This window comes from Triturus cristatus, chromosome 9 (genome assembly GCF_964204655.1).
Source record: "Triturus cristatus chromosome 9, aTriCri1.1, whole genome shotgun sequence".
Lineage (NCBI taxonomy): Eukaryota > Metazoa > Chordata > Amphibia > Caudata > Salamandridae > Triturus > Triturus cristatus.
The window spans coordinates 1,130,846,101-1,130,860,616 of NC_140592.1; the positions used below are offsets into that span (position 1 = coordinate 1,130,846,101).

Sequence of the window (14,516 nt, forward strand, 5' to 3'; positions counted from 1 at the left end):
CTCTTCAAAGTACATTCAAGTTACATTTAACAATGGCAACTGCATAGAGTTAGAATGTTTTTGTTTTGTTAACCATTCATTAGTACAATTTTTCTAAAATAACAGTGATGTTTAATAAAATTATGCAGTTCAGTAGCTGTGGTGTTTGCTACATTTGTGTGCATTTACTGTACTTGCCACAAACGTTGCTGCATAGTTTGGAGAGCTCACCAAAAAATGCTGTTTATAGCTTGAATCAAAATAACACTACCAGAGAACATGCCCCATAATTAAAATAATGCTGGCAAGTAATTTGTTCCTCGCATGATGCAGAATATTAGTGCCATAACAATAATAAAGCTGTGCAGAGTGAATTCTGGTTTGTGATGATGAAAGTCATATTTTACAAGAGCGATTGAAATAATTTCTATATTTCATAGGCCCTTGGGAAATAAGAGTCTTTTTTCACTGCATTCTGTGCAATAAAGGCACCCAAATGAGTGTGTGTAAATATGTTTTTGAAGACCTTTCATTAGGTGTTCTTAAAAATTGTGTTTTGTTCCATTCGATTCTAGATTAAAAAAAATCCTCAGTAGGCTTTTATGTGTTTCTGAGAGAAAATTGAGTCACATATGAAAAGCCATCTAGGGTTAGGCGGCAGCACATTGTCCAGAGCCACTCAAGATTACTGGACGTTTTTGTGCTCAACTGATTTAATTGTTAAGACTTTTCTTGCAGTTGCAAACACTAGTGCAGAAACCCTTTGCATCTGATTTTGTACTTTGCACCCAGGTCCGGATGAGCTCATTAACTAGTTAGCATAGCGGAATGGCTTAGATCGTGTTTATAATTCTGTTGGTATTTTTCACAGCTGTGTTCCACTAAGTTATGTGACTTTGCAATACTCACATTTCTGCATGACAAATACAAACAATGTTCTGGCACTTTACAAATAGTAATTTTATTTTCTATTTATATCAGGTTTTCCTTCAAAATTTCTTAAGAAGTTTGCGTCTGGTTTTCCTGAGGATTGGAAACTCTATGTTGATAATTACTTAAAGGAAAAAAACAGGTAATGCCGTTGCACTTTTCTAAGTTTTGAGATTATCTCAGTTTATCAAAGAAATATTCTTTGTATGTTTTGATAACTGATGGGAATGCTGCTACTTGGGAAACCATCGTGGCTTACCCACAATCTTTTAGCCTGTCTGTGATATAGACCAAACTCAAAAAACATTAAAGTCCTGTGAGAGCTGTATGAACTATCTGAGGTGATACTCTAGTATCTTCCTTTTCACTTTTTACCACGAGCTAATTTGGTCATGTATACATTAGAATTGGACATTTTAAAAAATTGATGTGCCAACCGCCATCCCAAAGAGCCCCCTGTTAAAGCCAAGACAGTTGATGTCTTGGCGTCAAGATTGCATAGACTACACGTTGACGTATGAGGGCTGTTTAGGAGAAGCTTCGCCACTAGTGAACGTTTTAATGAGGAGCTGTCTGTTGGAGTGATGCTAAAGCTTTTCTCAGTACATTTCAGGGTGGATGCAAGATCCGCTTAATTATTCAGGATTAGCTTCGAGAAATAACTTGAGTTAAAATGTTTTAGAACTTAACACCCTAATGAGGTGTGGGTATAGACGTGTTTATGCAAAGGTATTGTTTGCATGTTTGGGTGCTTTTATTGCACAGAATGCAGTGGTATAAAATTCAATACTTCACAGGGACCCATGACATATTTTCCATACTTGGTGGAGATAACATCATTATGACAGCCTCTGCAGAGCCTGTTGTTTAATTGGTAACTTCTTCAAGAAAGCTAAAGCAAAACTGGAACATTCTAAGTGCAATCAGGACCCGTTGATGGTTGTGCATTGCAATAGAAACTTCAGGCATCTCTGCGCTTAGCCGTTACTCATTGGTTAATTTTTGTGAAAAGCATGGAAAATCTGAACATTCTAACAACCCAATTATTAACACTGCCTTGGTGAAAATTCCTTCATCATTTTGTGAGCATAATTACTGTGTATTATTTGATCAATAGTATAGTCACTAAAACATTAAAATTATAGATAGGTCTATTGTTAGCGCTGCCTCACTGTAGGTAGCATTTTTACTCAGCTAACAGAATTGTAGGATTATGACATACATATATTTTCCATGCAGTGTTTTCGTACTGTGTTAATAACATTTCCAAAGCAGCATTCAATAGTTCTGATTTTACCTCTTGCACAACCAGTGATACTGTGTTTAGTGGACAATATTGTAAAGCGTAAGTGTGTGTCCGATTAGGCCATAGGTGTTATCTATGTGTCATATTGAACAGCAGATTCGGCGGTGTGGTCTGAGTCTGCTTGTGTTTTAAGGAGGTATGTTTGGAGTGGCAGCCAAAATTTTCCGCTGACGTGAGGTGAGTGGTTGTAACTAAGTGTATATATCGCTGTTGGTGCTGCAGAAGATTAGGCTGCCGATCCAGCTCTTAAGTTTCGGCGGGTGTTTGTTACCCCAGTGTAGAGCAATTTCTCTTTTAGCTATCATCAAAGCAATTGCTTTTGGGATATTGTGCACAAATCCGAGTAGCGTCTGTATTGGGTTGGGTGTAAGTGTATCGTGTAACATGCAGGATAGCTCAGTATATACAGGACCCCAGTATTTGGCCAGTTTTCTGCACGTCCAGGTCATGTTTAAAAAGTCTGCGTGGAGGGCAAGACATTTAGGGCATGAGTGTGAGCTAGAGGCATCCATATGGTGTACTGTGTGGGTGGAGATGTAGGCGCACCATAAAAATTTAAAATGCAACAGCTTGTGGCGATGGTTCGTAGAAAGTTTACGTGTTTGTGCACAGCAATACTGCAAATAGAAGTCTGATTTTTATGTCCTAAATCCAGCTGCCATCTCCCCCAACCCCCTCCTTATTCCGGTGTCTGGTGGGGAGTAATTGTCATGATCCTCGCGAGACACCTGACGGCCGGAAGGAAGACCGGCGCCCCCAGCTATTACTTTGCTGCAAGTAGAAGAAGCGGCAGCCAAAGTCGAACTACAGTTCCCAGAAGACACTGGGACGCCGAACTCCAGAGCGCAGGAAGCGGTGTCGATCACATGACCGCCGCTATAAGACACTCCCCCTCTGTAGGAACGGTGCTTGACAATCCGTTGGAGTTTCCCGAAGACAGCGCTTAGCGGATGGTGATCCCCGCTGGAGGACTAGCGCTCGCCTACATCCACAACCGCGAACCCGATGCCCGTTGTCACAAAGCCCGTTTGAATTCTCCGTTTCCAATCCCTGTCTGCGGCGCCAAGGCCAGGAAATCAGATGGGACGCCGTGGGAGGAGCGGGAGCACTCCGTTTAAAGACTATTACCGAGGCAGTTGCGTTAACTGCATTTACTCCAAAAGACCTTGTAGACTCACCCGGGGAACGCGATTGTTTCGTGTGCCTCCACCGCGTTTCCCTAACTTTAGCGTACTGCGCAGCCAACGCAAGGAAAGCGTTGGCACTACGCAACTCACACCCAACCTTTGTTTTCAGAGAGGATCTTCAGCGTACACATAAGGCACGGTCAGTGCCGCCTGCGGTAACACGATAGTGAGGATAACTACCGTACTCGTAAGGACCCAGAAAGGACTCTGCACAGAGAGACAACGCCCTATCCACGATTTCATTGGCCGTGAAGCTAACGGTCTCCAAGACTGGGGGTCCTAGATTCCTGTACTCCTTAGGTGCGTAGTAGTCCTCTAGAGGGAGAAGGAAGGCAGTGGGTAGGTGGCACTTTTCTCCCTAAACACATGCTCTGTTTGTCTCCTCCTTACTGCAGCCTGCTAAGAGAGTGACTCCATAAGATCCGCCCGCTTGCTGATAGAAGAACCACGCTGACCCCCATCTCTCCTTTGTTTATCCTCTCTTTTTCCCCCTGTGTGCCTCTACCACGCACTGGTGTTTGTTTGGGTTCATCAGCGTGGGGTTGCACTTGTGGGAAAGAGAGAATTCTTGCACGTCATCGTTCCTGCCGGTCGATCAGCAGGTTAGTAGCTTCCTGGAGTATACGGCTACTGCCAGCCTGACAGTAATGTAATGCACGTTTTGTATAATTTGGACATTGATGCTGCTTTACCGAGTCTTTGATAAGCAGAGTCAGGTGGGTGAATTCCTGTGGTTTGAGTTGGTACTGGGGATTTGTGCACGGAGAGCACTCTGAAGTCTGTGTAGCACAAAGTGGTCCATCGGTGTCGCACAGTGTAACCAAATGTCTTCTGTCCGGGAGAACACGTGTCCCTGGGGAAAACGGTCTTCCGTTGTATCAAGCGAAAATTGATTGATTGTGCGCTTGACAATTTCTTCTTGTGAAATGGGCAGCCATGTATTGCCCCCCAGTGGGAGGGCTGGTAAATAGAGTAGGTGCCCGTCAGTGGATCTGGCAAGTTTCTTCCATGCCCAACTAGTTGTGGAGACGGTTTGAATATCCTTTGGGTCACGTTTTAAACCCTCTGGCAGAATTGCAGATAATGGAGTCGGCTGTGTGAGGTACGTTTCAGGCTTAGTGTACGAAATTCTAACATCTGGGTGATACCAGTGTCTTCGCAGTCTGCACTGGGCCACAAGGTAGTAAATTTGGTAATTCAGTACCCCAAACCCACCGTGTCCGTATGTCAGCGACAGCGTGTCCCACTGGATCCTGGGCTGTTTATTGCCCCATACAAGGCGTAAGAGTGGTGTGCGAAGTGTTGCAAAGAAGGAGGACATCAATGGAATGGGTATATTGTGAAACGGGTAGAGGAGTTTTGGAAGCACAACCATTTTAATTAAAGCAATTCTGCCTGCCATCACTATTGGCAGTTTAACCAACATTCTACTTGACTAGTCAGTTTTTCAAGCATGGCCCCGTAGTTCAGTCGCAGAATCTGCTCTGGATCTCTATGGATGTGTATCCCCAAATATTTCACAGATTCCTCGCACCTTACAAGGCGGTACTCGGTGTCTATTTCCCCAGTGCATGGAGTCAATGGGAACAGCTCAGATTTGCCCAAGTTTATCTGAAGGCCAGACAGGGCCCCGAATCTACTCACCTCCCTGAGTATGGCATCAAGATTGTCGCTAGGTTGCCTAATGTATAGTATAGAATAATTAAGTCCGCATACAGCGTAATGAGCAGAGGGCCGGTTTTCAATTGTAGCCCTTTGTGAATGTGCCGTTCTTGCAAGTGACGCACTAGAGGGTCCAGTGCTATGACAAACAACAAGGGTGATGGTGGACATCCTGTCTAGTCCCACGGAATGCTTAGGTCAGTGTTCCATTTAGGCGCATGTAGGTAATGGGTGTGGTGTATAATAGATAGATAGATGGAAGAGAACGTCCCTGGAATGCCCATTCTGCAAAGCGTGGACTGTAAAAAGGACCATTCCAGGGAGTCAAACGCTTTTTCAGCATCTAGTAGCGCTACAGAAGCGGGGTGATCGGTGAGATTCTGTGGAGGACCGCAAAAAGTGTGCTTATGTTCAGAGCGTGGATTTATGAGGGTCGAACCCAGATTGTGCAGGGGAAATAATCTGGTCTTGTATAAGGGAGAGCCTGGTAGCTAACATTTTAGCCAGTATTTTATTATCAAAATTCAATAGGGACAACGGGTGGTAGGACCCGCATTGTAATGGGTCCTTTCCTGGTTTGGGGATTAGTATTATCAAGGCTTCCCAGAGGGTGGGTGGGAGGAAACCTTTCTCCATTGTTTCCTGGTATAGTTCTAGGAGATAGGGGGCGAGTAAATGTTTGTGTGCTTTGTATAAACAGCCCGAGAAGCCGTCAAAACCTGGTGCCTTGGAGCCGTCCATGGCATCTATTTCTTTGATGACTTCCTCTTCCGTGAAGGGTTCGCTAAGAAACTGGCGATGAGCATTATTAAACCAGACCATGGCTATTTCGTCTAGGTAGCTGTTGCATTTCGCGACATCCCCAGGGGAGCGGGTTGTGTACAGGTCTTTGTAATAAGTAAGCACAGTGTCTTGTATGTTGCTCGTGTCCGATACCCTTGTACCGTCGGGTTGCTGGACTGCCGCTATGTATAGCTAACCTCTAGGGGGCTGCAGTGTGCGTTCTAATGTGCGCCCTCCCTATACCTTCTTGCAGACGTGTATTTCCCCAGGTAAAGTGCCTCCCGGTCTGTTGCCTCGTGAAATTCTGTCATCAGTTTGGTCCGCAGAGGTGTGTATGTTGATTGAGGATGGGACACTCGTGCTTGATCTAGTTCCTGTAGCTGTTGTTCTAACTGGGAGAGTGTATGTCGGAGGTCTTTGAGAATGCCAGCCAGATGCAGATCCCTAATATAAGCTTTGAAGGCTTCCCACAATGTGGCCCATGAGTTTGCAGTACCTTCATGTACCTCAAAGTATTCCCCTATTCCTTGATGCAATTTGGACTTCAACACTGTCCCTGAGGGCCATGTCAGGAAATCTCCATTTTCGTTTTACCCCTCCTGCCCCCGGGATGCGCATCTTCACCATCACTGGTGAGTGATCTGATAGGGTGCGTTGTAAGTGTTGCATGGACACTGTCCAATTTATTAGACTTGGTGATAGTAACCAATAGTCCAGTCTTGTCCATGCGTTGTGATATGCCGAATAATGTGTATATTCTGCCTGCGTGGGATGTAAGTGGTGCCAGGCAGCTTCTAAGCCGTATCCTTCTTTAAGTTCGGCTAGTGTGCGTCGGGCTATGGGTAAGTAATATATTCAGACCCCCTCCCCCCCCCCTTCTCCAGGCCCACCTACGTTGCCTCCAGGCAGTCAGTTTGGGTTAGTAAGGGGTCATCTATATTGTTTGCATATACATTAACCAGCAGAATGGTGTGTCCCAGCAAATGGCCCTTCACCATTAGATATCGCCCCTCCCTGTCGCTGTTCACTTCTAGTGGGTTAAATAGGACTCGCCTGTGTATTTGTATGGACACCCCCATGGCATACGAACTGTAGTTTGCAAAGTAACAACGGGGGCCCCAGTTCCTAGCGAAGGCTGTTGGGGTACCAGGGGATAAATATGTTTCCGGTAAGAATGCATTATCTATCTGATATCTCTGTAACTGTTGAATCGCCTGTTTACCCTTATGGGTATTTTTTTTTTTATTTAAAAAAAAATATTTTTATTAACATTGCTCATCGCAGTCAAGATTACAGTACAATGTTCAAATAGCATGAGATAGGGTGACCGTGCATAACACAAAGCAGGGCCAGCATGACCCACCGTGAAAACATTCAAGAGGAAAACCCCCACCCGGATCACCCCCCCCCCCCCCCCCCCCCATCTCCCTGTACTTTCTTCAGGGCCGCCAGATCCTTCTCCATTTTTTATTACTTCCCCTACTTTTGTACATAGTTTCCTCCGCCCTCTGACACCAATCTAGATCTCGTACCCACTGATCCCATTGCGGAGGGGCCTGCGCCCCTCAGGCACTGGCGATATTTCACCAGCCGCCAGCGCAAGCCAGAGTTCCCGATATCTGGTCCAGTCAGTGACCCCCTTGATCATTAACAATAACCACCTGGGTTCCCTCGGTACCGAAGAGCCCACCACCGCAGCCATTGTATCCGTGACCTTGGTCCAAAAATGTACTATCTCGGGGCTCTCCCAAAGGATATGATAGAAGGAACCCTCCCCTTGGCATCCCCTCGCACAAAGGGCCGACTGACATCTACCACATGTATATAAATGGGTGCGGGGTAGTACACCCTGTGCAAAATGTTTAGCTGTACTAATCGGAACCGAACGCGGATCGCAATTTCTCGGGGGCTCTGCAGAGCATCCTGCCAATCATCATCCTCTAATGCGCCTAGGTCTTGCTCCCACTTCACTCGCAGCGACACTAAAGGATCAGGGATATTGTTTATGAGCTTACGATAAATCGTAGAAGTAGGCTTCTCGGGGATGGGATCGAGGAGCAGGCGATCCTCCATGGGGGAATACTCTGGAATGGAACCCCCACCTTTAATGTGTGAGCGAAGGGCATGCGTGAGGCGCAGGTAGTGATATCTCTGTGAGTCGTGCATGTCATACTCTTTTTTCAGATATTCAAACGAACGGGGGGTGTCCCCCTTCCACACGTCTCCCAGGTATTCAATGCCTATAAGTTTCCAACCCTGAAAGCCAACCAGTCGGGACATCTCTGCCAATTGCTCACCGAGCCATACGGGGGTTCTACCAGTCAGTACGCCCGACCACCCTTATGGGTATTATTGAGTCCCCAGATGTTTCATGACACTAATGTGAGGGTTGCAAAAGGGTACATTCTACCTTCAGTGCTAATTGTCATAGTGTAGGTTTATATAGCAAGTCTGGGTATGTGGCTGCACATTATGGACTTTTGTCTCTGGTACAAAGAGCTGTAATTTAAACTGAACATTCCCCTCCTGTTTCTCCAACCACCCATCCCCATTTCTTATACTATGGGGAGAACCCATAACCCAACTATGTTACTCTCAACTTTTTAACTTACTTCTTATGGCACTAGTGTATCAACACTACACTGGTTCCTCCAGAGTTATAATAATGGCTATTTCTCATGGCATGCAATAAAGATAAAAAATGTACACAGTCTGTAATGACCCTTAGTTATGCTAAACTGATGTGTTCATCATGTTGGGTCCGGCGGGTTTAGCTAGATGAAAATAAGTCTGCACTGACTACGGAAATGGAGACGGAAGGTGATCTTGTAGGGCAGGGAAGGTACTTGCGTGAGCTTCTTCTTGGATAGTGAGCGGCAGAACTCTTGCACTTCTGATGGCATGTCGAAGATCTGCACCCTGCCGTCCACCCTCAGGTGTGCAGGTTACAGCATCCTATATCTCAGTCCCAAGTTCCTGAGGATGGCTTTTACCCCGGTGAACTTAGGGCAGGCCTCCTGGACCATGATGGTGTAGTCCGGGTAGAGGGAGATTGTTGAGCCCTGCCAGTGGAGTGTGCCCTTCTCTCTCGCCTGCAAATATTATTACGCCTACTTCTCGATTCTAAGTCCTCTTTTTTCATGGCTACTGTTTTCAGACGTTTTTCGACGCTTTCCAGGCCATTGATTGTTTGGGTTGCCCCATCTTCAAGGTCCGAGATCCTGCCCTCTGCTGTGTCCAGGCAACCCTTGATTTTTGTCCAGTCGTGCCCCCATGTGGTCTATGCGTTTGTCTGGGGATTCGAATTGAGTGTCCAGTGCCTCGAAGCCTGCTCGTAGTTCGGCCAAGATGGAATCTAGCCCTGTTGTGTGGCCATGTTGTTGTCCCCTCCCTCCGCCTGTCACGGTCCAGTGGTGTCACGTGCGCGCCTCACTTTATTAAAGGTTCTACTTGAATCGTGACCTGATACAGCTATGCTTGAATGAGTATTTGTGGAGGGTTCCCCGCTGTGCGATGCAGTGGAGTGTGAGGTCCTGCTCCGGTAGTAATGTGGAGAGTTGCCTGTTGGCCAGCCCCGCCATGGCCTGTTTAGGCATTCTGCACTATAGGATGCTGTTGTCTTGTTCCTTTACTCGTACGTGATTATATATGCTTCCCTAGGTCCCCATTATTGAGGCACATCGTGTAATGTCCGGTTCTCCTATGTGTCTCTGGTTGGGGCACCAAGCAGTTCAGGTGGATTGGCAAAAAAGGCCCAGCCGGAGGTTTGTGCGTGGGGCTCCGCACGGCCCAACAAGCTCAGTGCAGCCTGGTAGCAGGGACTCCAGTAAGCCGGCGATCCAGCTAGCGCAGGCCCATAACGCTCCTGAGTGCCGACGAGTGGGGGTATAGATGTGGTGTTTCCGCGGTTGCAGCTGGCTGCAGCCGCACAGTTTCAGCCCTGTGCAGGCGGCATCGCAGTTACCCTTGAGTCGAATCTGTGGCCGGCCCGAGTACTTGGGCGCCAGGCCGCTCAGGCTTGCCACACGCCCGAAGGGAAGTAAAGCTCTCCCGGCATGTCCCCAGCTCCAGCTGCGGGTTGCACGTAGATGATAAGATCTGCTGCTCCAACAGAACACAGCAAACCGGGATCACAGGCCTCCCAATGCACCCCCATGCCACGCCGCGGTTCCTTTATTTTTATGACTGTTTTCCGGGGACTTTGTGTCTCTGGTGGGGGTCCTCTGGTTGGGGCACCATGCAATTCAGATGGTTTGGGCCGGGGACAGGACCCCCAGGCACTGGGGATTCCTGCCCGGCCCCGGCAATCCCATTGCAGTTCCGAGGCAGGGACACATGTAGGCCGCAGATGCAATCAGCGCGGGCCTACCTCGCACCTGGGTTCCAGCGAACGGGGGTGTTGATCCACTACTTCAGCAGCCGCATTGAGTATGCCTCTGCGCTGGTTGCTGCCCTTTGTGGTGGCGGCGTCTTTAGTCTTGGGTCAGATCGGTGGCAGGCCTTTACCCTCCGAAGCTGCTTGGCTGCTTCCTACGCCGGGGGAGGAAACATCCTTCCAGGCTTGCCCGTAGCTCCAGCCGCGGCGCCTATGCAAGTGTTCTGATCGGCGACTCCAGAGGTCTCCAGCGTGCCGGAACCACAGGTTTCTTAGCATGTACCATTGCTCCTTATTAATTAATGGTGTTTTTCGTGGTTTTCATGCATTTTATCGGGAGGAGTCCGGCAGAGCTCCAATACTACGCAGCCATCTTGGTCGGCATCTTGGCCATGCCCCACTGGAAGTAGCTTTAAGAGTTTGAGTTTTATGGGCAGTACATGTTTTTTGAGAAAGTGCAACCTTTTGCTCTGAAATTCTGTATTAACTATATAAATAGATATTTTCTCTTCATTCCATTAAAAGGAAGTTAACCAGAATAGGCCAGTAGTTAACTTACTGTTTTCATTTTACATTTCCCATCTGAAACATAGCATACAGGTTGAAAGAAATTGGGTTATTAGTCAAGAATAATAACTACCCACTTTGAGTAATAATGATGGTCCTTCTCTCGGTGAACCCTCAAAGTCACTAAATCAACCTGACCTCAACCCCCTGGTAGCTATACCACAGAGGAGACAGGCTTAATTTAGGGCAGGTTGTAAATCATTCATACAGTATCTACACAGTAATAAAGTCAAAACGCAACCCAACCAAACTAGAAAAATAGTGTAAAGTTAAATAAAAATGACATAAAACCGTCAAAAATCAAATAAGGGGAACCGGAGTAATGCATTTTTGAAGTTTTAAATGAAAGAAAGTGTAAAAAACCATTAAACACCAACCATGGTCAACTGGTCGCTGTAGACTGGGACCTAGGCATGAATTGAGGCAAAGTGCGGATTGTATACAGAAACCAGGTTAGACCCGGTCAGAAGTTTCACACTGTGACCCTGCGCAAGACAGCAGGGTTAGCCAAATAGGGTTCCATGAAATCAGACAGCTGGTGGACATGGTCCCAATGAAGCCATTGGTTTTGGTGGGAAAAGCTCAGAGCTGGAAGAATCCGAATTCCGCCCCCAGGTAGTCCTCTCTTCGCCAGATACTTTTGGGGCCTTTGCCTGGTCAGAGTTCCGTGTTCACACTTAGTTACTTTTTCAGAGCTTGAAATACTTCAGTGGGGCAAGGCAGTAGGCAGTAGCCCAAGAGGGCTCCACGAGGTCAGATACTTTCTATGCAAGGTCCTGCTGAACCAGATTTGTTGATGTGGAAAACCTCCGAGCCAGAGGAACCTGAATCTTGAGCCCACCAGCAATAAATCTCAGGCAGATCGTTTAGATGTTTTGCACTGGTACTACGGAAATCTTGAATTTGATTTTTCTTTGTGTCCTAGGTTTTCTGGGGTGGTAGAAGTCTAGTCAGACATAGCCAAGGTTCCTAGGATTTCAGAAACAGCACATTGAAGTCATGTCTTACTCCAGCAGAGGCCAATAGCAGGGTTCAGGACCTGTACAGTTTGAATTGGTCAGTTGGGCAGTTGTAGGAAAAAGGGATGGGACCTTACATGCTTTTACAATGCATGCCTTTACAAAATGATTGCAACAACGGATGCTTCTTTATCATGCATTTCTTGACCACGCATGTTGTTACAACGACTTGCCTTAAGGAAAGCGATGGACTTCAAATAGTATCATTTATTATTCCAACTCCAGTTTACGTAACAGAAGAGGTGGTGTTGGACTTTAAGTCCAGCACCAGTCCACCAATGCGGTCCCTAAAGCAAGCCGTTTTAAAGACTTGCATGGTAAAGGAACATGTGGTAAGAGGCAGTTGTCATTCAGACTGCGTTGGAAAGACACCGCATGTTTTTGACTGCGTGGTATAGACTGTTTCCCAGAAAAAAGCATCTTGTAGCTTATTTAGTCTGCAGCTTGAAGAGTATGTCAGCCTTCTGAACCTTGAAGTCTGTTTCTTTGTCCTGGGTACAAGAGGGGAGCAGGTTCAGTTCTTCAAGGCTCCTCTTAGGTCACTGACAGGTGGAGTCCACTTCAGGTAGAGTAATGTACTGAGGACGGTACTAGGGGATGTCACATTTATGTCTGGCACTAACTTGTGGGTGAGGGTGACTCCTGGCCCCTTTATAATCAATGGTGTAAAGGTTACCAGGGTAAAACTACCTTCTTTTGCAGCAGTCCCTCTCTGTCCTAATGCAAGCCATCCCTCAGTGCTCGCACTCCTAAAATCCCAAATGGTGAAACCATTCCCTTCTTGTGCAGAGCCTGTGTGCCCACGTAGATGGGTGTACAGGGTAATGAGCTGGCACTCCAGACCATTTCTGGGGCCAGCTTCCTTCACTAGGTTTGGTACCTGCCTGAGTGGGAGGACAAACACAGCTTCCTGTCAGGGTGTCATCAACATCTGCTTGTGACATTTAAGGACCCTTTAAAATAAATTAAGTTCTTGGGCATAGCCCAAGTAGCCATCCTGCCTGAGTAAAAAACATCTCACCACACGCAGGCCTTGGTCTCTGTTCTGGAAGCAGTTTTCACACCTCATTCAGGGCCATTCACCAGCTGGGTGACAGTTGGAAGGCTCAATTAAATTATCCTTCAACAGTTTCAAGCATGGAATAGGCAACTTTCTGAAACTTAGATTTCCTTAATAATTATTAAAAACCTGACTTTACTATTGTGTTGGGCTTTTAATAAATATGATTATTTTGACAGTTCAAATTGCACTTTTTACACTGCCACACTTTCACTGCCACTGTAGTGCATGGCACAATATTTACTGCAGTGCACTAGTGGCATTTAACTTCAGTCTCTGGGTAAACTTTGTACCATATACTAGGGACTTATTGGTAAGTTAAATATGCCAATTGGAAGTATGCCAATTTAACAGGGGAGCACGCACACTTTACTACTGCTTAGAGTGAGAATCTAAAGCGCGAAATTTAAAACCTTACCGGGCTGTCCTGCTCCTGCTCCTCGGCGGGGGTGCCGTCCTTGCCCTCCCTGTAGCGCCGCTGGCGTTGTTGGTGCTCTGGTGGTGCTCCCTCGCTGGCTGTGGACTGCCGCTTCGTCGCGCTGACCGGAGCGGGGAGAACTGCAACTCCCAGGTGCCCCGGCGCTCCCTGACGACATCCAAGCGCCCGGAGGCGCATAAAACATCGCTGCTTCCCCCGCGTCGCGGGACGCGCGCGGGAGAAGCCCGAGGGCGGGACCGTCTGTGGCCGTCAGAGGCCGGGCTGGGCCACGTCCCTTTTCTCTCCAGCATCTGTGAGTTCATACGCTCGGTGTGTGTCCCCGCTCTGTTACCGGAAAATTATGTCTACTCGTTCCGGAAAGCTGTTAAGGAACGAAGGCGAAAAGGGGCCAAATGTGGCGAGCCCTATCATAGGAACTATGGACCGCTTCATCACCAGGGTGGCGGCGGTGATTGAAAAGGAGATTGCTATGTCTGAGCGGCGTTTATCTGAGGTTTACCTCCCCTCAAGACGCTCATCCTTGGGGGTCGACGCTCAATCGTTTATACCGGCCAGTGCCCAGGTTCAACCGGTTTCTCCATCTAGTGTGCCTGGTGTTTATACAAACCCCCCCCAGTTGGCTGGTATAGAGCAAAATATAGGAAGGCTGGAAAATTTGGCTGCTCTTTTCCCTATAGTCAAAAAACAAAAGAGAGGGGTCCCACTACACCAAGGGGAACAGGACACCAAATGAAGACACTATGTCAAATAAACAAGACCCCCTTGGGTATCTTATGTAGCATACATCCGTTCTTTCACATTCACTCACAAGAGTCAGGTATTAGCACCAATAGGAGTCCAGAAAGGTAGTGTATATAGAATAATAAGTATATTTATTATGTATCATAAAAACCGTTAAAAAAACATTAAAAACATTTTATCACAAAATCAATGAGGGAGACAAAAAGACTTAAAGGGAAATTGTCACTTCTTCATTAGTGACATCTTTCAACCGCAGAATTTTTTATATAGAATTCAGCTTTCAATAAAAAAGGGGGTAATCTCCTCCCTGGGGAAATATATAAAAAAATATATACATTTGTATTATTTCATCGTATAAATTTATCTGTCGGGACCCATCCTGCCCTCTTTCAACTCAATACCTTGTGTGTTCCTTCAAGGTGGCACCAGTGTTACACTCTGGATAAAGTTGTAAAAACGTGCCTTCCG

General features: G+C 46.7%; 1 protein-coding gene across 6 annotated transcripts in view; it reads left to right on the plus strand.

Annotated features, from left to right (window-relative positions):
• MIS18BP1 (MIS18 binding protein 1) overlaps positions 1 to 14,516 on the plus strand; it is a 772,466-nt gene that overhangs the window by 349,609 nt on the left and 408,341 nt on the right. For all 6 annotated transcript variants that reach the window (XM_085627030.1, XM_085627029.1, XM_085627031.1 and 3 more), the window contains one exon: positions 961 to 1,051. In XM_085627030.1, the coding sequence (XP_085483156.1) occupies positions 961 to 1,051 (91 nt within the window). The remainder of the gene's footprint in view (positions 1 to 960; positions 1,052 to 14,516) is intronic.